This window comes from Sphaerodactylus townsendi, linkage group LG10 (genome assembly GCF_021028975.2).
Source record: "Sphaerodactylus townsendi isolate TG3544 linkage group LG10, MPM_Stown_v2.3, whole genome shotgun sequence".
In the NCBI taxonomy this organism is placed as follows: Eukaryota; Metazoa; Chordata; class Lepidosauria; order Squamata; family Sphaerodactylidae; genus Sphaerodactylus; species Sphaerodactylus townsendi.
This window is the reverse complement of record NC_059434.1, coordinates 75635628-75660179: the sequence shown is the minus strand read 5'-3', so window position 1 is coordinate 75660179 and position 24552 is coordinate 75635628. Positions and strand designations below refer to the sequence as shown.

The window sequence follows — 24552 nt, the reverse complement described above, 5'->3', positions numbered from 1 at the left end:
TCCTTCCTTCCTTCCTTCCTTCCTTCCTTCCTTCCTTCCTTCCTTCCATACCTGCACACCATCTGCTTTGCCTACCTCTCATCTCTCACTCCTACCTTATTATTTAAACAAGTTCGTTCTCCCCCCCAAACCACAGGAAAGATGGATAGCTAATAGCCTGATTTCAGGTATGACAACTTCAAATGTTAGCTTTCTTAAAGCGTATCTTAAATAGCTTGTTTTCACATGGATAATTATTATGCTGTTTTTATGGTTTTTGGTTTGTTTTGTATTTCTTGTGAGATGGCTTAAGCATTTTCTCCTCGAGAGTAGCGCACAAATTCTGCAGATAAACAAATAAATAAATAAAAACCATGATTATGATCAAGCATTTCAGCTGGTTCTTTTTGCTCCCCGCTCTGTGTCATGCTTGAATCTCACCGATGCGTTTTGGCATGATCCAATAAAATAACAACAACCTGTTAAATCCCATCTTGGATTTTCACTGGAAAAAAAATAGGCACAGGTTCAGATTTCTCCCATTGAAACTGACCTGACTTAGGAGGGCCTTAACTGCAGCTGAATCACACTCTTTTATTTTACTTTTATAACTGATCAGCAAAGCATGGACAAACGGGTAATAGCATAGTCCATATTCCTATTCTTTTTGTCATTTGGAGGACATAAAAGCACATACAAGCGCTAATTCAAAACATGCTTGCTGTCGATCTAAAGTCTGCCCTCTGCTTAGAAAGTTATCAAGTATTGCAAAAATGGAGAGTGGATGGAAAGCTAATTTAAACACAAACCATCACTTCTGCTTTGTGTAGTGTCCTTCTCTCCTCAAGCAACAGTTCCTCCCTAATGGACCAGCAACCTTTCCATTCATGCTCCAGAGAAAGCCAGAAATAAAAGCAGGAAACCTTTGCAGGCTGGCAAAGACCTGCCTTAATTCAAATCATGCCCTGTCATATGTTAATCAGGAAACTCATCCCTCAGCTCAAATGTCAAAATTCCACAATGGTGAAATCAAAACACTGACAAAAAAGAGTCTTGCTTCGTATACAGGATACAAGGAAAGGGGGAAATAGCAAGCACTGATTATACTTTAACTGACTCTGCTTTCGACATATGAACATGATGATGAGAGGAAGACATTCCCTAAGAAAAGAATGGAAAGTGATTCGGGCCATATGAGGAAAAATTCTGTAAAGTACAAGGAATTTCTCGGCTTTATAGCAACTCTCCAGTTCACTTTTGTTTTCTATAGTGTGAAGTCCCAGCTTGGATTTCATCAGGAGAAATAGGTACATGTTCAAATGCTTCAATAAGATGTAAGTGTCAGGAAGAAGATGTGCAACCTTGAATAAATAATACTATCATTTCTTAAAATGTTGGGCCTGGGAAGGCAGGCAAGTTCCCAGAAAGCGCTAGGGATTAAAAGTTTTTTTTAGTTTTTTCTAGCACAATTGGCATATCGCTGGCGCTCCATCCTATTTGTTTTTTCCAACAATATTTCACTCCAAACTGCTTCACCCATGCCCTCAACCCAGCTACTGGAGTGTGGCCTAGTCCGCGTACCATCTATAACTAAAGGGAAATGTCTTGTAGATGGTCTGGAAGCTCTCAATGGGGATTTCGACGGCTAAGAATTCCATGGGAGTGCGCAACAATATCACTGCTTCTAAGCCATTCACAATTTCCCCAAACATCCTCAAATTCAAAGGAGGGCATAAGATTTCCGAAAGTGGCACCTTGAGAGGGTGGACCCCGGAGCAGCCAGTGCCATCAGTTCCTTGGTGATGTGCTATGGCAGCACTTCCCTCAATCCCTGTGGTAAAGACCATAGAGACGATGGGAAAATTCCTCGACAGCCACTATCATGGACATTTTTTTGTATACTTTTTTTCAGGGCAGTGAAACCAGGCTTTCAGGGTTAGGGGTTTTCCCACAAGATAGGGGATGGTGAGACTGAGTTTAGTTCAGCCCAGCAATCTGTGGCTCTACACCATGGACTACAACCTCCTCCATCAGCCCCTGGCCAGCACATGGCCAGCATGACTGATGGGAATCTGTAGTCCATGAACATCTATTGGAGAGCCGCGAGGTTGCAGACCCCTGATCTAGTCCCTATCAGCCTCCATCCCATTATGATGCTTAGAGATTCCTTTTCCCTTCCCTAATTTATGTAATAGCCACAGTGGTTGGAGCAGGGGCCTACAACTCTGGTAGGGCAGACCGATGCCATGGTGGTTTTGGAAATCGAAAGCATCCTAATTGTTAAGAGCCTTGGAAAAATATAACTCTTCCATGGCTACTATGCTGTGAAATCTGCATATCTAATAAATAACTACATTTCCCAGGACTTCTGGTGTCTGGAATATTGAGGCAGCACAGCAGCACTCTAGGGTAAAATGGAAGATCATGCACCAACACTACTTTGTCACTACTGCTGCCAGTTCAGTTGAGCAGGGTGGAAAGAGCATAGCTGCAGCAATGGGTTTAATCACCGGCATTGGGTCAGGACCCATTGTGAGCTAGACACAGACACTAAACTGTATGCCTTATAAAGAACTTTCGAAGGATTCTGGAATCCAAGTAAACTTTGTTTTATACTTTTCTCACTAATTTCTTGGTTCCTGGAATTCTGGCTCTCTGACCTTAAGTTATTAAACTTTTTATATCCTGTCTTCTTTCCTCAGACCTCATGATAGCCTAAAAAAGTGCAAAACACAAGTTTCAGCAGAGTAATACAATCAGTACAAAATAGTCTCAGAGCCAGAATCCTGAAGAGCCTGGTGGTTCCATATTCCTATTTCCAACAGAGATCTGTCAATTTTTATCAGATTCTCCCTAAAGTTTTCTGGAACAGGACATCCCAACGACTCAACTAGCCCTATATAAGTACTGAGTGATGATGCCCTCCCTCCACACCTTTGACACATATGATTAAGTTAAGACTGGAACCATGAATCCGATGTCAGCAAGCACCCATCAACCAAGTTAAGGGCGGAGCAATTATTGCCTTTTACTTACTTCATATCCTGCAATAGCATCTCCATTACAATACTGATTATGAAAAGCGAGACATTTAACCGAAAGTAATTACATTCTCCCCAGCCAAACTTGTTTCCTTTTAAATAGTTTAATTGAGGTACCAACAAAAGTATGGCACTTCCAATTTTAAAATAGTGCAATACTTTCTGAAGCTTTAATTTGGAGATTTAGCAAAAAAAAAGTACATCAGGAGTTCTCATCCACAGGCAGTTCAGAAGCACAAAGGAGTGCAGTGCTGGAGCTCCATTTCAAGGACTTGTTAAGGAGTCAAAACCGGAGATTTTAGGATAGAAGACTGTTTTTTTTTTGAGGGAGGGTTACTATTATAATAACTACAATCCAAAGATGCGTTGCATTAACCACTTTTACATATGTGCATAACAGACAACAATAAAGTGCATAAACAGTGAAATTCAGTGCAAAACAAACTGTACAAAAAATTCACAACGCTATTGTGCCTTACAATATGTCTCTAAATGATGTCCTCTTTATATCTTTAATTTATGACTTAAACTCCATATCCATGGATGATAAGATGTTAAAATTTGTTAAACATGCATATTGCACGTATATCCCACTTATGGCTGACATGAGCGAAAGTGGGGATTCGAAGAAGATTGTTTCGGGAACGGGCCAAAATAGCGCAATCCGCTTCATTCTGGTATATTCAGATTGGGCACAGACCAAGTCTGCTTATCATCCAGACGTAAAGTAATTCAGCAATATAAAATATGGGTTTGGCATGGTTGTAAATGCAGCGCACTGAAACCTATATAATGTAAGTCTCTATAGGAACAAGTCTCTAAGAACAATATGCTCTATCCCTTTGAGAATTATGGATACGGAGTTTCGTCATAATTAAAGATATAAGAGGACATCATTGAGAGGTATCGGAGGCATTATAAGTGAATGCTGCAATTGAAACCATTGTAAGTTGCATCATTGTGAAATTTTTACAGTTTGTTTTGCAACGAATTTCACTCTGCTTGGCACTTTATTGTTGTCTGTTATGCACATATATAAAAGCTGTTGATGCAACGCTGCCTTTGGATTGCCATTAACGCTGGCATCCAGAGAGTGATTGATACTCACTATTATAATACTCATTAACTTTATGCACCTAGTAGGGATTTCAAATCTCACATAATGTATTTTCATGTAGAGCACAGCGATAGGGATGGGAGCACATTAATGGATATCGACTCCCCCCAAATTATATATTTTATTTTTACACATTGGTATATATGGAAAAGGGCTCTGACCTTAGATGGCCCTGGCCAGCCTGGTCTCATTGGATCTCAGAAACTTTGCTGCTGGGTCTCTGGTTGCAACTTGGATGGAAGGCCACCAATGAAAATCAGGGTCACTACGCAGAGGCAGGCAATGGCAAAAAAAACATGTCGCTTAGTCTCTTTACCTTTGAAAAAACTCCCCTAGGTTACCCCTAAATTGGCTGCAACTTGATTCTCCGCGATTTTCTCTAGCATCAATGAAACGTCACAAATTATATGACGTGCTTAAGTAGTACCTCACATACACCCATCATGTTACCATAGTTGCAATAGGTTTGGTACTATAAGGTGGTATTATCCACATATTTCATTGAGGTGGGCAGTTTAATCACTGACTTTCCTAAAGTTAATAAGCCTGTGACAGAGATAAAAGCCGGAAAATCAATAAGGTCTCCAGAATCATATTCATTCTCTTAGGGCCTATTCACATATTACAAAGCTATTGTATTCTCCCACAAATCTGAGCAACAGATGTGGGCAGAGGTTCTGTGCACCGAACTTAAATTACCAAGCACGCATGGGCCAGATTTGGATCATAATTCCAGGCCTCAGATAGAGGGGGCTTTAGCTACTCTCCGTTTCATATTCAGCTCTATTTGTCATGACAGAGAAACTTGTATATGTCATACATCGGATTGATGGAACCTATTAGGCCATGGCGCGTGGCGGCTATAAGGACATTGTAATATGTGAATCAGCCGTAACTCTATTATATACCAACTACCATAATATAGCAGTGAGAGGGTGTTTCGGAAGCTGAAGCTTGACCAATCTTCAAGGACGTCTCCGTCCACCAACTGATCAACAACAGGGTAGAGATACAAATGGCTGGATTGCCTTTTAAGATTGGGAATATGGATTACTCTTGTGAGGAAAGGCAGCATGATACATAGCTTCTGATCTTACGCCATCTCCCGCAACCTGCTGGTTTTTGGATGGTACTTGGATGGGAGAATACAAATAAATTTTAATTTGACGAGCGTACTGGCAATGGTGAGTTTGAAGATCAATCTCATTTCCTTAACCTTCTTTAGCCATTAAGTTTCAACATTCTGCAATGCCAGGAAGCAAAGCATAAGGAGCATTTAACAGCTTGGGCTTCTTTATGCACAGGTGTATAAAAGCAAGAAGGCAACCCATATGCAGGCAGGGAAGATACTATTTTTAATTGGGTATAACACAGTCTCTGGAGAAATCGGTTTTTTCCCCGCCCAAGTGGTCGGCTCCTGTGCTATTTTGTCTTCAAAGAGGAAAAGCCGATCTCTTGATCAGTAATAGCCACAGCAAGTGTAGGGGAACATAATCGCTTCCATCTCCACCCAACTCATTTTGTGCTGTGCCTTAAGGTTATCTAGCCAGCCATTGGTTTCTATTTTGGGGTCCCGTTAACGTCTCTGTGTGTTTGTCATTATTTCCCTTGGTAAATCCTTAGCTCTCTCTGCAAAAAAAGAAGGTCTGTTCACTTAGCATTGCATTAGTAACCAACATTTCATAGTGACATGGATGGCTCCTCCCCCCCTTTCTTTTTTGGCATGCAGCAATCTGGGGGGAAACTAAGTATTGGTTTTTTTCTGAGATTAAACTGCTTGGATTCATTCTTTCTGCTCTGAAGCAGATAAGAGCGCACGGCACTGTCACCCTTTCTTTTAAATCAGCTCTTATATTTCCTGAGTGATGCTGAGACTGTGTTGTAATAATTGCTTGTGCCTCCTATCCTCGGGAAAGTGAATATATATACATGAATTGCATTCCTCGCTCCAGCCAATGCAGTGCTTCAGTAAATACCGGTAATCAAACTGTATTGACACCAATTGATGGAAAAGGCTTTTCTTCCTATGGAATGTGTCACCAAGTGAGGATAATGCCACAATATGCATACACTGCAACCCTTTATCCTTTTCTCTGCATGCATTTTGTTCTATTTGAAAGCTGCTTCATATTTTTTACCCTCTCCTCTTCCTTTCTTCTCCATAATTCAGAGTCCAACAAACCATCAGTAACTTTTCAGTGTTTAAAGTTGGCTAAGTAATGCTCAGCAAGGGCCCTTTCCCGCACTTTCATCTTTAAGCCCCTCGCCACTCTCCTAAAGTAGCGCAGGGTCCTTACAGCTTTAATTCCCCACTTCAGGGCTGGCGCGAACGCCAGCCACCCTCGACGTTGCCTCTCTCTCGCCACCTCAGCACGCTATCATCATTCCTGGCGCCTTCTTCAAATGGTGCCTTTTGATGACCCCCCGTAGCAGAGCGCTGGGTCGCGGGGAAGCCGGGGCATGCGCCAGGAATTGCGCATCGCTGGGAATTGCGCCGCAGCAACCCTCCCACAAGTGCAAGTGGGGAAAGGGCCGTAAGGTGTACTAGCTAAGAATAATACTGGATCTAATCTTTGAGAACCAGGTTTGATTCCCCACTCCTCCAATAACGAGCAGCAGACTCTGGTGAACTGGACTTGTTTCTTCGCTCCTTCTCACGAAGTCTGCTCTCTCAGCCCCACCCCACTTCACAAGGTTCTGTTGTGGGGAGAGGAAGCTGGCATGCTTGCAAGTCACTTTGAGACTCCTTACAGTTGAGAAAAGCATCGTATAATCCAAGCTCTTCTTCTTCTCTCTTGTCCATGAGTTAGGTTACAGGTGGCTGTTGTGGGTTTTCCAGAATGTATGGCCATGGTCTGGTAGTTTTTGTTTCATTCTGTAATTGGCATCTTCAGAGATATGTCACGGTGAGATGTGTTTCCATGGCTATAACAGAGGAGAAATTCATCTAACCATGACATACCTCTGAAGATGCCAGTCATAGAGGTGGGCAAAATGTTAGGAGCAAAAACTACCAGATCATGATCACACAGCCTTGAAAACCCAAAACAGTCCGTCGCATTCTGGCCATGAAAGCCTTTCGACGATACATAGTTGTTACAAGCATTGCTGCAAATGTGCAGTGACCGGTGTTATTAGCATCACAGGTGCAACAGGAAGAATTCATCACAGGTGAATCATAAATGACCTGGAAGTAGGGGTGGGTAGCGTGCGCTTCAAGTTTGCAGATGATACCAAATTATGTAGGGTGGTGAGAACCACACAAAGGATTACGAAGACCTCCAAGCGGACCTTGATAAATTAGATGAGCTGGCTCAGAAATGGCAAATGCAGTTCAATGTATAAAATGTAAAGTGATGCACATAGGGGCAAAAAATCCGTTCCACATACATTGCTACAGGGGTCAGTGCTATATCAGTCACAGACCAGGAAAGGGGATTTAGGCGCCTTAGTTGATAGTTCCATGGGAATGTCAACTCAATGCATGGCAGCTGTGAAAAAGCGCAAACTCTATGCTGGGGATCATTAGAAAAGGAATTGAGAATAAAACTGTAAAGATTGTCAAGCCCTTATATAAAGCAGTGTAGCGACCGCATCTTGGAGTACTGTGGTTCAGTTCTGGTCGCCGCATCTCAAAAAGGATATTGGAGGGAGACAGGAAAAAAGTGCATATAAGGGCAACAAGGATGATTGAGGGACTGGAGCACCTTCCCTATGAGAGGAGAGGTCGCAGTGTTTGGGACTCTTTAGTTTGGAGAGGAGGCGGGCTGAGGGGGGAATTGATTGAAGTCTACAAAATTATGCATGGGGTAGAGTAATGCTTGACAGAGAGAAATTTTTCTCTCTTTCTCACAATACTAGAACCAGGGGACATTCATTGAAAATGCTGTGGGGAAGAATTAGGACTATCAAAAGGAAACACCTCTTCAATGCTAACGCAGGATTGGTGTTTGGAATATGCTGCCACAGGAGGTGGCAGGTGATGGCCACTAACCTGGATAGCTTTAAAAGGGGCTTGGACAGATTTCATGGAGGAGAAGTCGATTTATGGCTACCAATCTTGGATCCTCCTTTGATCTGAGATTGCAAATGCCTTAACAGCATTCAGGTGATCGGGAGCAACAGCCTAGAAGGCCATTGCGTTCACATCCTCCACATGAGTTCCCCAAGGCACCTCAGGGTCACTGTAGTAGCAGAGAGCTGGACTACGGACTTTGGTCTGATCCAGCAGGCTAGTTCTTATGTTCTTATGTTCTTAAGGAAGCAATCTGAAGACAAAATGAAGAAGGCTTAGCATTGCAGAATCCATGACATCTCCAGTTCAAGACCTTTGCCTGTGGGCTTCCGTAGGGTCACAGATGACAGTGCACTGAAGTTCAGGCAGCTTTATAGGTCTGGCTGCCTATTTTCATGTTATATTAAACAACACTTTGTGTGGTCCTGGCAGTTTCTGTAACTGCAGATCTAATTTTACCAATATCAGCTAAATAAGCTTCTTCCTCTATCCTGTCTGTCACCATGTCAACTGCTTTACTTCTATATCCCTTTTATTTCATGCCCACCAGCTTCCAGTGCTGCAAATGATCCAATATGGATTGTCATTCAGACAATATAGGTGGTTGAGCAAAGCAGGGTATAAAACCAAAACTGTCTCTCTTCCCTTTCATGAGTCCAGTTAATTCAATCTCTTGTGGCTGGGCACATCTCCCTTCTCCATTACATCACCTAGGGTACCCCTTACCAGCACCCCTTACATACAAGAAGCCTGAATTAGCCAATGACACCTCAGTTTTTGACCCTTTCACCAATGGGGTCTCAGATCCCAGTTCTACCAACAGCAGTGCAACCACAATTTTCACTTAATGAGCAGCAAAACTCTTTGTATCGCCATCCCACAAGCGCCACTAATTTTGAACACATTTTGTTCCCCACTGTGAATGCATGCTCCAAAACTCCATTGATACCTGATCGCCACTCTTGAAGTCCAGATTTCTTCAGAGGAAAGAAGAATTTTTAAATGAGTAATGAAGTTCATTAGCAATACAGTCCTTAGATGAGCAATAATGCGAGAATTTCTGCGTGCTTACCTCAGTATCTGAGAAGTAGTGCCAACCAAAAAAACCCCATCCTCAACCATTATCATCAGTGTGTTATGAAAATCCCATGGCACTTCTGAATACCAATGATTTGAAATACAACTCCTCACAGAGTTGATTCTCCAAATAAGCTAGCCCAATGGCTGCTTGATACAGTCCAATGAGGAGGGATACAGTCCAATGAGGAGGTACCCCACACAGAACCAGCAATCTTCCTAAAGTTGGCACCACCGTAGGAATCCGTGCACATCTGTTATCACCTCCTGGATCCACGCTGCTGCCATATAACATCAGCGCCTCTCAAACCTCATAGCCAAATAATTTTGATTCTTTGTTAGCAGAATATATCCACTTCATATGATAAAATGCCATATTCCCTATGGAAAATTATTAGGTGGTGTAGAGAAAAAATCCCGGCGATTCTTAATTCCAAAGTGTAGTCTGATTTATGTACCAAAAAGTTTGGTAATGGCTTGCGTAATTTTGATAAGATTCTGAATTGCTTTTTTAAAAAAATATTGAGTGTCTAGTTACTATATCATTTACCAAATGTATGAGAGAGAGAAAACAACAAAAGAAAATATAAGTAATGAAGGCAGCATTTGAACATACATCATTTTCCAGTTACTAATGCTCAGGCCAGTACTTTGCAGGTGTATTCATATTTAATTAAAGACTTTGCTTAATTAACTTGGTTATGAGAAAACATTGTTTCTACTTGAACTGTAGCTTCATCGCAGTCCACAGTCTAAGAGCATTTTTTATAAATTTCTTTATGTTTTAGGGTCAGAACAGATGTAAGAATAATTTGCAATTTCAAGCTGATTTTAACCAAAAAAAGAAAGAATGAAAGAGGTGATATAATAACATTCGCATCTCTCGGAAGAGGGAGTAGCATGAACTTTTGCAAATCATTTTAGCAACCTCCTCAAATCCAAGAATTAAATTAATTGAAACATCTATCTGCCCAAAAAAAACATGGGTACCTACCTTTATATATAATTGAGCAAGCCTGAAAGGCTTACCTAATTTCCAGCCAATCTTCATGCATGACTCACTTCCACCAATTGCCATGCAAACATGGCTTGGGGTCAGGGCTTACACAGAACCAGTGAAAAAACAACACAAACAAAAACAGTAGAATTCAGTGGATACTTAGCAGACTGCTTAGCTTCTGAGATCTGATGAAACTGGACTAGCTTGGACCATCTAGGTCAGGGACACCTCATAGAGAGTATTTTGAGCTGTAGTGGAGGGTGATCTACAATGCTTTTAAAGAATACTCAAGGCTAAAGCGAGAAGGTGGGTCAACTAGGGCTATATTTAAAGTCCAAAACCTCTTCTCAGTAAAAAATAAATCAAAGTTAACTGCCAGTTGCTTAAAAAATAAATTAAAGTTACCTCAGTAAAAAATAAGTTAATAAAGTGGAATATGAGGTAGATAGAGAAAGAGCGTGCCTCTGGAAATCATTTTGTACACAAACGCATTTTCTGTGACAGTCTCCTTTGGGTCGTTGAAGAATCACACCCAACTTCTGGCTAACAGCTGGTGACTTCTAAAACGAAGCACCGCGGAGTTTAAAGAAAGGGGAGAAAAGCGGCGATTCACAAGCCAGGACCTCTTGGCTCTTCATTCCTCAGTTGGACTTCTTGCTCAATGCAGTGTGGAAAGAGCTCCGGCCTGGCAACCCCAGCAACCTTTTTTTCCTTCTGCCATGGTGACTGCCTTTTCCCCATTATCTTCACCCTCCTCAGGTGCTGAGGAACCCGCTCGATTCCTGCAGCTCTGTCACCTGAGCTGTGGAGGCTTATTTTGGGAATTCAGATTAGCCTGTACACTCTACACATGCCAGCTGGCACCTTTGGCCAGTCACAGCTTCCTGGAGCTCTTTGAGCTCCACCTACCTCACAGGGTGGTGCTTGTTGTGAGTTGGGAAGGGCAAGGAGAATGTAAGCTTCCCCTTTGAGTCTCCGCTAGGAGAGCAAGTTGGGATATAAATCCAAACTTCCTCCCTCCCTCCTCCTTCCTCCTCCTCCTCCTCCTCCTCCTCCTCTTCTTCTTCTTCTTCTTCTTCTTCTTCTTCACCCCTTCCAAAGGAAGAGGTGGTTGCAGGAGCAGCCTGCAGCGAAACAGAGTGCCCAGGAAGGCCTAGCCAGGATAAGGTTCAGCTGGGATATGGATCCGGGAAGCAATTATGGGCACAGGGTTACATAAGACACAATAAAACAAAGCAACAGGAATACAGCTCAATGCAAAACGTTATGTACTATGTATATCCTCCTTTAAGTGTTGTGGCTTTTAAGGTGGGTGCAGCACCAGTTGGGGTAGTAGGGAGGGGAGGCAGCCGCGTAAAGAAAGCTGCATGTAAACCTGTCCCTCACAATCAGTTATGTTTGAGCTTTATTCTGGACAATAACAGATGAAACGAACAGACTGTTGATTCTTGGCTCTGGTGATTGCTCTTTGCAAGATCCGAGGCTTAACCGGGTGAGTAATTGAGTTAATCCCTGCAATCTAAGACAGATACTTTAGCACACCGATCGCGACTTCAGTGGTTTCACTGGAAAGATAAGGAGGCTAATAAGTAGCATAATCATTGTTTCAAGAGTGAAAGATGGGTAACTTATTACTGAGATTGTTTCTCCCGATTCGGATACTGTTGGAAGTTGCTTTTTTTTTCACTTGCTGGTTTTTTTTCCCCATATTTAAAATGATCTTCTCGCTAAAACCCGTCAAGCTGTTGAGAATGTTTTGAGAAAAACTGCAGTAAGGCCAAGGTGGCACCCATGTTGATGGGAAAGTCCAGATTTCTCTGGTCCCGCCCACATTCGCCATTTTTTCCTGTCCCAGTCTCCTGTGACAGCCATGTCCCTCCTGCCACCAGTGGGCTTTAAAAAATAATAAATCAGTAGTGCTGCATATTGCTACAACATTCTTAGTAGCATTATGAATGCTATAACATTCCCAGTTAATAGTCAAAGGCCAGGAACAAAAAACGTATACAGCAACGCCTTTTCTTCTATATCTAAGCAACAAAGTGGAATTGCAGACAAACTTTCTCTTAAAAAAAAAAATTCTGGAAATTTAGGAGAACCAGCCAGAGAGATTGTTATAACCTGAACAAGCCAATGGCAAGCAGACGTGCAGGAAAAATGAAGGGAAATCTTGTCACATGGAAGCCCCCCATGGCTGCTGAGCTGTATCAGCGGCCTCACCAGCAATGTGGAAATCACACAATGGGCATCCTTGTGTAGGAAACACTAGGGGGGTCATCAACTACACTTCAAAAGTGGAACAGATTACTAGACTTGGGGAAGTCACCGCAGAAAGACTATGATTAAAAATTGGGGTGCTTTCAGCTTAAAACCACATTCCTTTCCCTGATAATTATTCAGGAGCCTTGCCAACATGGCCAGATTAGAGCATAGCCAAGAAGAGAAAGAAGTCAGTTTTGTTTGACTTGTTCAGACTAAAAACAGTGTAATCGTGGAAGAAATCACTCAGACTTGGCATTGTTTCCTTCAGTGATATCACCATGTAGTCAGATTCGATTACCTATGGAGCATTATATTATCATGTGATCTCTGATTGCTGCATATGATCACAGTAGGAAAGAGGAAAAGAACTCGTTGATCTCCTAAAAGCACTCCTTTCCCCAATAACCACCCAAAGATCTTCATTTTTGCCCTGTTCAAAATTATAGATGTTTAGACAAGAAATCATATGATGAGGAGTGTGGTGGTTGCAGGTTTTAGAGATAACAAGTACTGCAATGTCTGAAATTGTGCTGAAAATCTGAAGATGCTCCGCAATCATTGCATATGTGGGGAGACAAGAGACAAAATATCATCTCCAATACTGTGAAGAAGGCACAGGAGAACAAAGTATTTGCTGAAAACAATCAGGATGGAACTCCATCAGATGCAGCAGAAAAAAAGAGAGAAAAAAACATGATAGAACAGGGGTATTGGAAACCTTGTTCTGCTAATTGTGCTAGATTTCTCCTGTGATATAGTAAAAAAAGGCAAAAAATCTTATAATTTTCTAGATTATCAAAGGGGGGGTCAGACACTACAGAACAGAAATTCTCACTCCAGTATTAAGTAACAGGGTTATTAAAATAGAAGACAGTTATACTAATAAATCAACCAGAGGTGGGACCCAAATCTGTCCCCTACTGGATCTCTAGTGGTGCCAAGAAGGGGTTACTAAAGCAACCTCCCTGCCCACACAGGGGCTGGAGGTGCGGCAGTGCGGCGGTGCCACTGTTTGAATCCCCACCACCATCGGAACATGTTATTAACACATTTTGGATCCCACCACTGAAATCAACCCATAAACACATTGCTTGTTGAGATTTTCCAATGGATTAAGCCAGAGTGGCAGAGTTGTAAAACATTTTTATTAGGATTATAAAATCAAAATTGCTTTGAGGAAAAATGTCCCTCCATTAATTTAACTTGTCTTCAGTAGCCCCTCACTGACAGTCATGTAGCTAAATCAAATTGACTAAGCAGTAATATGATGTTATCCAGTTTAGAGGCATAGCTTCCGGGAGGGGGGGTGCAACTCACTTCAGGCGTGCACCCCTGTGGGGGGTGTAGCAAGGGCATTCCAGGGGCATGATGGGGCATTCTGGGGTGGGACAGGGGTGGAGGCCGCACTAGTGCACCGGGCACTTTCCCCCTTGTTAATGCTTTGATCCAGTTCCTTGTATAAGGTGACGAATCAAGGAAATAGCAACAGCTGTGGGGAAATAGGAATCAAACTAGCAACAACCAGAATTAAAAAAGAACAAAACAACCGGAACTGAGAAAAAGGTGTATGCTTACTAGGAATTAACAATTGAATCCACCTCATTTTTATTCCTTTATTCTTTTGCAAATAAGTTGTTTACTTTAGCTTGCATTTCCATCACTGATGTTTCTTTTTTTCTATTTTCTGCATGTGCACTGATAAACAAAGCAAAAACAGAAAAAGCAATCTCAAAAGCTGGTACCAAGACTGCTTCATTTTGGCAGTAATTTCGTAAATGCATCATTAATGCACACAGAGGGGGTAGAAGACATCAACAAATTGCAGGAAACAAAAAAATGGAAATAAAGCTATGCCTAGTGTTGTGTAAAAAATTTGGGGTTTAGAAAGCCGAAACAACAACGGGCAATGGAAGATTTGTAAAAAGCTCCAGTCCCACTTCAAAACTGGGTAGACCAAGTAATTTAGAATTTTAAAATGCTGACCTCTAGGATTTGTCCAATAGCACCACAAAAGATCAACAGATTTTCAACCCTCTTCTACTGAAGACCAACACGCTACCTTCCTAAAACAAACTCTGGTGAGGAATTCTAGATTGCTAGAGAATACCCTCTCAGAAGTATTCCTAATAAGCTATTAGATGAGAAAATGGTTTTCAGAGAAATTTTCTATCCTTACTGAAACTGCTGCTTTCAACCTGAAAATTAAAGCTGGCATGTAGGATGGCATAGTTCGATAACATTCACATCTCTCTTCCCTGATGATAATTCGTTGCTACATTTTAAAAAACTGACTGCAAGGAAATTGATTTTCATTTCTGTCTTCTACCTTCTCTATATTCCAACTGAAAATCGCTTTAAAGAAAATCCAAGGACAAACAAGTGCGTTATTTTCCTGGCAGTATTAATGATCAGCAGACTGTAATTATTATGTCTAATCAATATCCTCCAGGAAAGCTTGTAACGAAGAGATGTTGCCCCTGTTGGTTCAGTTTGGCATAATAAAATGGTCAATTTTGACAATACAAGCTGTGATGGAAAGTCATGTGGACTACAGTTTCGATTCACTAGCTTTCAGCTTCCTAAATTAAAGCTGACCTCAGTGTGCCCTGAGGGTGGGCTGACCTTATCACTTCTGAGGAAACAGAAGCAAAAGGCAAGTCCATGGAGTTAACTCCTGTTGTCTCCAGAAAACTGCAATAAACTTTTTTCCCCAAGTGACAGACAGAATTAAGTCCCCAGTAATTGACAGTGATTAAATCCACATTCTCTGAGAAGCAACAGTCAGTTCTCTTCTCTTCCTGATTTCATCTGCTGCTTTGATAATTGAACACCAAACCTGGCATGATGATCAGAAACTTCCAAAGCCCATGCGTTCCCATTGGTTGGTCTTAATTTTCACTTGACAGCCCATCTGACCTCCTGCATCTGGATTGGGAAACTGCCCTTTATCTTGTAAGCGAATATTATTTCAGAATTCCATTATTTCACCTTTTGATTATGTTTCGGCATAATCTCCCTCCTGTGCATATTCCCTCAATTACCTTCTGAAGGCTGCCTCTAAAGTTCACATGGGCTCTTGGCTGAAGGTGGCAGGTGGCAGAGAACTGAATGCTGGACTTGGCCCAGCAGGTCCCGCAGCATTCAGTTCTGCTCCACTGCCTCCAGTTGTTGGTGCATGCAAATCCATAAAGCAAAGTCAGTGATGACATTTTCTTAAAAATGCCCTTACCAGTTGTGCGTCTTGGTATCACAGACAATCCAGATTAAGATGGAGACCTTATCTTGACTCACATGAAGTTTCACATACTAAAACGGTTTGCCCAATACATGCTCGCTCTCTCTCTCCCAATCAAGCTATGCATAGCAGTAGACAATGCCTTCCCTGGAGGCTCAGCCACTCAGATCTGACAGCAACAGCACAGCCCTTTTAAGAAGACATACCTATCTACCAATTTCACAAAAAACATCCAAATCGCTTCATGCTCTAATTCCAACTGGTCTTCATGTTGAAACTTTCTCCCCAAGCATTATTACATTAATCATAAATTCCATGTCCAACAATCAAAGACTCCATAAACCTTCTTCCAAAGTTTCTTTGTTTAGCCAGCCTTCTGACTTAGAAGGCCCCTGGTTCCAACATCATCAATGCAGCCCAGACCTAATCAGAAGTTGGGCTCTCCCAGGTTTCAGTCCAGTCAGGCTTTTTCCATAGCACTGACCTTTTCCGCACAGCAAAATTAAAACATCCTTTACCAGTGGTTCTCAACCTGTGGGTCGCAACCCCTTTGGGGGTCGCACGACCCTTTCACAGGGGTCGCCTAAGACTCTGCATCAGTGTTCTCCATCTGTAAAATGGATACATGTTAGGGCTGGGGGTCACCACAACATGAGGAACTGTATTAAAGGGCCGTGGAATTAGGAAGGTTGAGAACCACTGCTTTAGACATTTTTAAAAGATCCATTTTGGCTTTTTGTATGCATTTTGCATGCAGAACACAAGCACTAACAGTCAAAACAGGTTTTTTTCCCCTGCCTGCTGGCTGATATAGCTCTTGTCAGTCTCATAGGCCCATTCCACACAAGCGATAAAAACCGGCATGGGGCCAGGAAAAATGCCATTGTGGAGGAGGACTTCGCACCATTCAGTGGCATTTTTCAGATTCACTCAACGAGTGAGTCTTTTGGAAAATGCCGGTGTTCACCCGGTGCTAAGTGAATGGCACTGGGCAGACGTCGGTGTTCTCCCTGCGCCAGCACAGATCCCCTCTTACCTTGTTTCCCAGTCGCTGTCACTCTGGAGATGCCAGGGGACATGTGTCCTGGTCTCTGACTCTGGAGGAGTTGCCATGGCCACAGGGACGTGTCCCCTGTCCTCTCCAATGCAACGGTTGCCGGGAGACAAGGTAAGAGGGGATCTGCACTGGTGGGCCCATGTGAATGCGATCCCATGTGCCGCTGGGGTACCAGGGCTTTTCACAGGGCACCATGTGAACAGACCTGGGGGTTGCACCGGCATGAAGTATGCCAGTGCACCGCTGCTTGCGAGGCCCATGCAGAACGGAAAATAGTTGTGCCCGCCATTTTATGGGCTGCTACAGAGAATCTCCTGCCTTCTCCATTTGGTGAAGGTTTCCCACATAAACTTCCTCTGCTTGCAGCTCATCTAGGCATGATTTCGCTGTAAAAAGTACGTGAATAAAATTTGTTTTTCCTGGCGATCCCATGCACATGCCATTTTTCCTTCATGGAGCATATCCCCTTTACATTTCTAGGATTTCTTAAAGCCAATCTGGTTTCATATTTGTCCTTACCCTGTTGATACATCCCTCTACCGTTTTAGCAAGCATCTGAAAATTTCGAGCTTGCCTTCTACACAAAGGGGAAAAATTGATCTGACTTTCTAGGAAGTCACCAAAAAGCAAGGGAAAACCAGCTATTACACAGGGCATTGCATTTTAGCTGTAAGCATTAGGTGAATAGGAGCTTTCCTGCTAGCTTTTATTGCTGTGCCTGCCCATAAATCATTCAGAAACTATCTGAACTGATCAGAACTACTTGATTTGAATCCTGGACACCCCTTTGCCTCAGCTCTTTCAGACTATGTATCAGAATAGTTGATTTTAGAGACTGCAACCATATTTTTTCACAAACCCAAAACGATTGTTAGACTTGTACCACCTAAAGTGCTGTAATGGTAAATCTAGCAATACTAATAAGGGAGGGTGAATTTGAATGAGACTGGTGATGAAGTGTTCAATATTTCTTCTTCCCCCAGCCAAAGCAACTGATAAGAGGCTAGAGCTAATGAGGCATTTCGAGAACCATCTATAAATTACAGTGATTCCAGCTGATTTTCTTGCAAATGGCCCAATATAGCCAAAGCTAAAATTCATGTACTTAGTTGTCTCTGCTTGAAACCATCTATAACCTATGCTTCTTTACATAAAGTCCCATATTGTTCATATAAATTAGGATTGTGATCGAAAAAATAATTAACTTAAGTTGGATTGTGCTTGAGATAGACAGATCGATAGATCGGTACATACAAGTGGGGAACCCACAAAGACTTGTGAGAAGAATCTTGATTTCCTCTCCCCCCCTTTTCACTTTCTCTATCATGAATTCACCTCTAGCCACTCCAGATCAAAACGAAGTTCAGTATAAGGTATGCGTAAGGTGATGTGTACTAGAACAAAAAAACCATGACTCTAAATTATATGCTGCAAGGGACTGAACTTCCTGAGGCAAAGACAGAAAGATGTCTTGAGGTTGCAGTCGCCAGTGCCACCAAAAAAGTAGACTCGGTGTGCAGCAGCGGTGAAAAAGGTAAACTCCAGGAATTATTAGGAATTATTAGGAAATGAATTGAAAATAATCACACAACATTATAATGCCCTTGGAAGAGCTATGTTGTGGCCTCGTTAGGAGTACTGTGTATGGTTCTGGTTGTCATATCTCAAAAAAAGATACTGCGAAACCATTCAAGGTGCAGAAGAGAGCAACTAAGATGATGAAGAAGTTGGAGCACCTGTCTTATGAAGAAAGGCTGGGCCTTTTAAGTACAGCAAAAAAGACAACTTAAGGGAGGGGGCATGGTGGAGGTTTGTATGAAATTGCCAGCACAGGGTGAAAAAAAACAAAGAGAGCTTCTTCCCTCCCCGTGCCATAATATACCGAACTCCAGGGAATTCAATGAAGCCACCCCAGTGAATTCCAGTGGAATTCGACCGACCAATCTTCAAGGTATGGGTTTTAACCTTGGCGTCTTTACGCCGCCTGGGACCCCTATATATCTGAGAGACCGCGATTACCCCCCATATGCCTTACTCGGCCTCTGCGATCAGCAGAGGCCAATTTTTGCTGGTGGTTCCTGGGGCCCCTCGATGATGCTGCTGAGCCTCCACACGGTGCCAGGACCTCCACGGCCCTGGCCCCAGCCTGGTGGAACACTCTTCCTCCACAGTTGGTCCGGCACCCCAAGCAAGGGACCTTTGGTGAATTCCTCGGCAGGGCCTGTAAGACCAAGTTGTTCCGCCGGCTGCCTTTGAGTGTCCAGTCGCTGAGTGGCTTCCTCCCCCTCTCCTTCCTCCCCGCTTTTTTTTTTGCACATACCATCTGATGCACTTTACCACCTTATCTATCCTCCCAGAGATGGTGGAACCTGGTCTCCCCTCCCTTTTCTTTTTACTGGGGTGATCTTAACTGAATTGGATTAGGGCACCTTATTGTGATATTAACCGCTGTTTTTTTTTAAGTAGTTTTTAATGGATTTTAGTATTATATTGTTGTTATCGATTTCATCAATTGTATATGTGAATGCTGTACACCTCCAGAGTCTCTAGGGATAGGGCGGTTTATAAATCGAAACAATAAACAAACAAACAAACAAACAAACAAATAAATAAGTTAATGGGCAATAAATTCAGGACAGAAAAAAAAGGCAAGATCTACACTGCATCAGACCTGTGGTCCATCAAAGTCAGTACTGCCCATCACAGGGGATGACAGAGGTTCTCCTGATCCTTAACTGAAGATGAATCTGGAACCTTCTGTATGCCAAACAGATGGTCTACCTCTGAGGCAGCGCCCCTTCTCAGTGCCATAGTCCTATCCTTGTTTGGGTTCCTGGGCCATTGAAACATTTATGTAAGACTGGTAAACAGTAGATTTCAGACAAGTCTGATGTGAAAGAGTGATGAGAAAGACCCTCACCACTTGTAGACATGCATGTGTGTTTCAGAATAGTGCTTTTGATCTGGAGTGAAGAGATTAAAGTGTGGGTTTTATCAGTTACAAAGTGATGGGGGTCATAAATGATAATTTCTTACAAAGTGTTCCTGGACTCCAATCTAGATATTCTGCCTCATAATATCTAAGATATAGTATGAATTGTGTGCATGATTAATAGATAAAATCATACTCTAAAACGCTGCAAATTATTTTGAGGACCATATAGTTTAAAAATAAGATATAAATCTAAATTATTCATACTCTTAACAATAACAACCATCTTTCAGTGACCTGGAGCGGAGTGGAGGCAGTACCTCAGAGAAATGGCATAACGTGTTCTAATTTCAAAAATCTTTTTATTCCTACTAATTATTACAGTAGGCATTAGGTAATTATTTAAATGCTGTTCAGGTGCTTTGATACAAAATAAATCATATGGTTTCCAGATTCAGAAGCCTGTTAAAGCAATTGACCTAATTAGAAATGTCTGTTTTTGAATTTTATGCTAAATACATGGGTAAAGACATAGGTGAAATAAAGGAGAAAGGTCTAAATATGTCTAAGAGTACAATTCTACACAGAGTTACTACAATACAAGGCCACTGAAATCAATCTACCTAGGCTGGAGTAACACAACTCATGGAAGTGTGGTAATCTTAAATATAGATGTGGTGCAATAGAACATGGTTGTGAATTCTACCTAGGGCTCTACACACTACTCACATACATTCATGTTTGTTAGGATTCAAATTGAAGGATTCAACTCTTAGAATGACTGCATTCTGGTTCCTCTTCCAGCACACAGAGGGAAACTGCTTTTTGATCTATTTCTAGGCATCTGTATCACATTGGGGGGCGGGGGGACTAAGGAAGATGAGAGATGGTGGAATGTATTGTCAAGGCTTTCACGTCGGATTCAACTGGTTCTGGTGGGTTTTCCCAAGCTGTGCTCTAGACCACGGGCCACACAGCCCGAAAACCCACCAGTGAACCATGAGATAGTGGCATTTCTAATCCAGATAACAAATGGGAACCATGGTTAAGGAAACGTGAATCTCTTTGGCTTGGCCATTATGTCTGAATTAATAACAATGGCTTACAATAATAACAATGATTAAAGATGCTACGATCTTTAAAAATAATGTACTCAAACTGAACCAACCCTGCTCCCAGGGCAGTTTCTCTTGTTTCAGCTAATTTGTTTCTAGTTGTAAATTAGAAAGGGTGGGTTGCGTGTGTTGGCATTTGTGTAGCATTCATCACTGCATATGTAACTAGTTGGTGGCTTCTTCTCAGGCACTTTCAGAACTTACAGGCTCGCTGGAAATTTGTAGCTCTCTCTACCTTCTACCTACAATTCCCATCAATCCTGGCAGGAAACCAAGCTTGGACACAATTGGAAAGTCCAACTTACAGAAAAGGAAGAACCTGGCTATCCTTTATTTAAAAAGAGATCGACTACAAATCTCTTTCTTCCTTTGGAAAGGTAAGCGTTGTGGTCTGGAGAGGTCAGGGAAACTGCTGTGGAGAACTGTTAGAAGGTAAGGCAAATATGTGTACATATAAGGGCATATGCAGCAGATGTATGGACGCTTAGGCTTGTTGTTTGTTTTACTGATTGAGGGCAATAGCCTGCCCTCAGTCCCCCCCCCCTTGATGATTTCAAGAGCAGAAGATAAAACATGGGGGTGTATCATCAATGATGCCATAGACCCAAGCCTCGACTAAAAAAAAAAAATGACGTGACATTCTTGGTGATACTCTAGGAATGTTCTCATTCTCTATGAGAATGGAGAAATTTCTGGAGCATCACAGACAATGTGACATTACATCCTGTGAAACTGTAGCCTCCCCAGGCACTTCCCCTAAAATCTTCTGATATCTGCCAGTACAAAATTGGCAACATAACTCCCCTCCCCCTCCCTTGCATGCCACCCCTCCCTCCCTCCCCTTCCCTTACATGCCACCCCTCCCTCCCCTTCCTGCTAGGGTGGGTGGGCCATGTCCAGATGCCAGGCTCTCTCCCCTTCCCTTGCAGCCACCCCTGAGCCCTTGCCGGGGTGCCACCCGTCCCTGCCCCACCCCAGAATGCCCCTACCATGCCCCCTCGATGGCCTGGCCATGCCTCTGCCACGGCTCCACCCAGGGCATCTTGCCCCCCCTTGGGTGCTTATGCCACTGTCAGCCCCCCCTTTGACTTATTTTTTATGATCATATTACACATTTGTTCCCCCTTTTATCAAGTCACTTTCTTGTAAGTCTTTGAAAAATCATTCTGATAACAGAAAGTATGGCAGAAATAACTGTATTTATTTACTTGAGCTTCTTCTTACTTAGTTGAACATTAATCAAGCAGGTCCATTCAGTGCACTCCTGAAGCATAATGTTAATCATCTTTTCTTGGAAGTTTACCCCAGTGTTTCGCAGGGGATTCATTATCATCATTTACTATTCATAAAAATACCTGCAACATTCTGGCCATTTTACAGGAATCCAATCAAACAGGCTTTTCCCCACAGACGAGAAGGGACATTTCAGAGTAAATATTTTGAGGATCAATTCTTTTGTCCTCACCTTCAACTCATTTGAGGATGCATGAAAAGCAGCCCTTATTGTGTGCTTATTCCAAAGAATGTGTGTATCCTGAACAATTCTGGCTAGTTTAGAAACGGAATCCAATCATGCATTTAAGACTGCTTTTCCCAAGGTAGTTTTATTTTCACCTCACATGTAGACCATAAACAGTCTCAAAAAAGCACCTCAGGGACAGGTACATGGTTGAAAGAGAACTGTGGTGCTAAGCAGATTTTCATTTGAACTCATTTGGTGTCCTGCATGCACAGCAATCGGTATAATCTTAGCAGGATTAAATGATATTGAGCACATTGATTTAATGGATGTGGAGTGTACACCTGAGCATCAAATTGTGTACTTTAATGTCATCTTGAGATTCAATTAATGCTCTACATTTTTAAGGTGCAATAAGAAAAGGCAGCTCTTTGATTCACTGCGAACATTGATAGCTTGAAGCAAATGGCTTTTAGAATAAATATTGCAGCAAAATGTTTCCTTATTTGTACTCGTTGCTAAAAAAAGTGTAGAATAAATACATATAACATCTTATATTTTTAGAGGAAACCTTTTTGCTGTTAACTGCCTGCCTGTCTCTCCCTAGCCCTGTACAAGCTGTTGACCAACCTACTAACTATAAATATTCTAATTGCTGAAAAACTATCATTTGGAATTAGACTGTTAGCAAAGAATGAAGCTTCTGTCAGAGAAATATGGCATATGTATTGGAAAGCTTTATACTGGCCCAATAAGTGAGGGGTGTATGCAGCTTATATATAGATCCATGGATTCCAGAATGCTGCTCCACCTTCTATCATGGAACTCAAGGGGTGTATCATCCAGGTATTAATAGGATAGCTACCTGGTTTAGTTCCCCAAGGCTGCTGTATCACAGGCTTTCAAACCATACCCTGTGGTCCACTTACCAGATAGCTCCAACATCCACCTCTATCTAAATCTCCTGATGAGGAAGTAGAGGTCGTGAGCCCCTGCCTAACTACTTTGGTCAAATGACTTAGAATGATTAGGTAAATTGAAAATGAGTCCTGGCAAGATGATTTACAGCCCCATCCAAAGGAAGGGAGGCAAATCCACTCTGGGAGTGGCACCTGCCATGCTGGCGGATTTGCCCTCCCCACAGCACGTGCCCCAACGGAGGGAGGAATCTGACAGTATGCAGCTGCAGTGCCCTCTGGTGCTGGAATGTGATGCAAGCATCTTAAGACCCAGAGTAGCAGGGCCAGGTCAGGGGTGTGTCTGGGGAAGGGGCTAATGTTAGTCAGCTCCCTCCAGGACATTTGGTGTGCTATGCTGACAGGCTGAGATTCAGACTTTTGGGTAGAATAAGTCTATGAAGTCTAATAGGAACCTCTTGGCTCTCCCAGTCATTTGACGTGCTATGTTGACAGGCTGGGATTCAGACTTCCGGTATCTTTTTGGGTAGCGTAAGTCTGTGAAGCCCAATGGGGACTTCTCACCAGTGGGGACACTATCATGCCTGTACAATCTTCCTGCACCACCAGAAAACTTCTTTGAGAGCAGTGTGGCGGTGCGGCTGCAGTGCCCATGTTGGTTGTGAAGTCCGAAACTTACACAGTTATGAGCCTAGCAGTTAAATTGGACCCAGAATTATTGATTTTTATTATGTAATCCACCTCGAGAAAGGAGGGCTGCAAATAATGTGAATAAATAAACAAACTCATGCATTAAGTAGCAAATGGGGCTCAGTCTTCATCCAAACAGTCAGCTTCACATAGCATAAGAACGTTAATGTGATGAAGGCAATAAATATGCTTACAAGGGTCTACTGGAAAATTATATTTATTTTAAATGGCTCCTTCTGTGTGACTCAGTGGTTCTTAGGGAAACACAGCTCTGACGATGATAGCAACATCAAGCTAGTAAGAGCCACTCATGGAACTTAATTGATTTTGCCAAACAAAACTGCTTTTACCTTCAAGGGCACAGGGAAATATTGCCATAGAGACCACTTATTTTTAGAAATAACTGTGAAACAGGCACCTAGTGCTTTGTATTTTCTACCTCTCATTTATCATAGATGAATATTTAGTGAAGATGCAAGGGACATAAGCAGCTTTTGATGTGAGAGTTTAGGAATCGAGGTGTAGACAAAAGCAGTGAAAGGACAGCATGAAGCACTTGCTTTATGAGCCACATCCATGTAATTAGACCAAGGCTCACCTGCTTCTGAGACCACAGCATTTCTCATTTGGAAATTTTAAAATGTGTCCAATACCCA

At 42.3% G+C, this 24552-nt stretch overlaps 1 protein-coding gene across 1 annotated transcript in view; it reads right to left on the bottom strand.

The window, feature by feature from the left end:
• Positions 1-17007, bottom strand: part of LOC125439639 (AF4/FMR2 family member 1-like) — a 45435-nt gene extending 28428 nt beyond the window's left edge. The window contains exon 1 of the mRNA XM_048508756.1: positions 16763-17007. Coding sequence (XP_048364713.1) covers positions 16763-17007 — 245 coding nt within the window. The remainder of the gene's footprint in view (positions 1-16762) is intronic.
• Positions 17008-24552: the final 7545 nt, after the last annotated feature.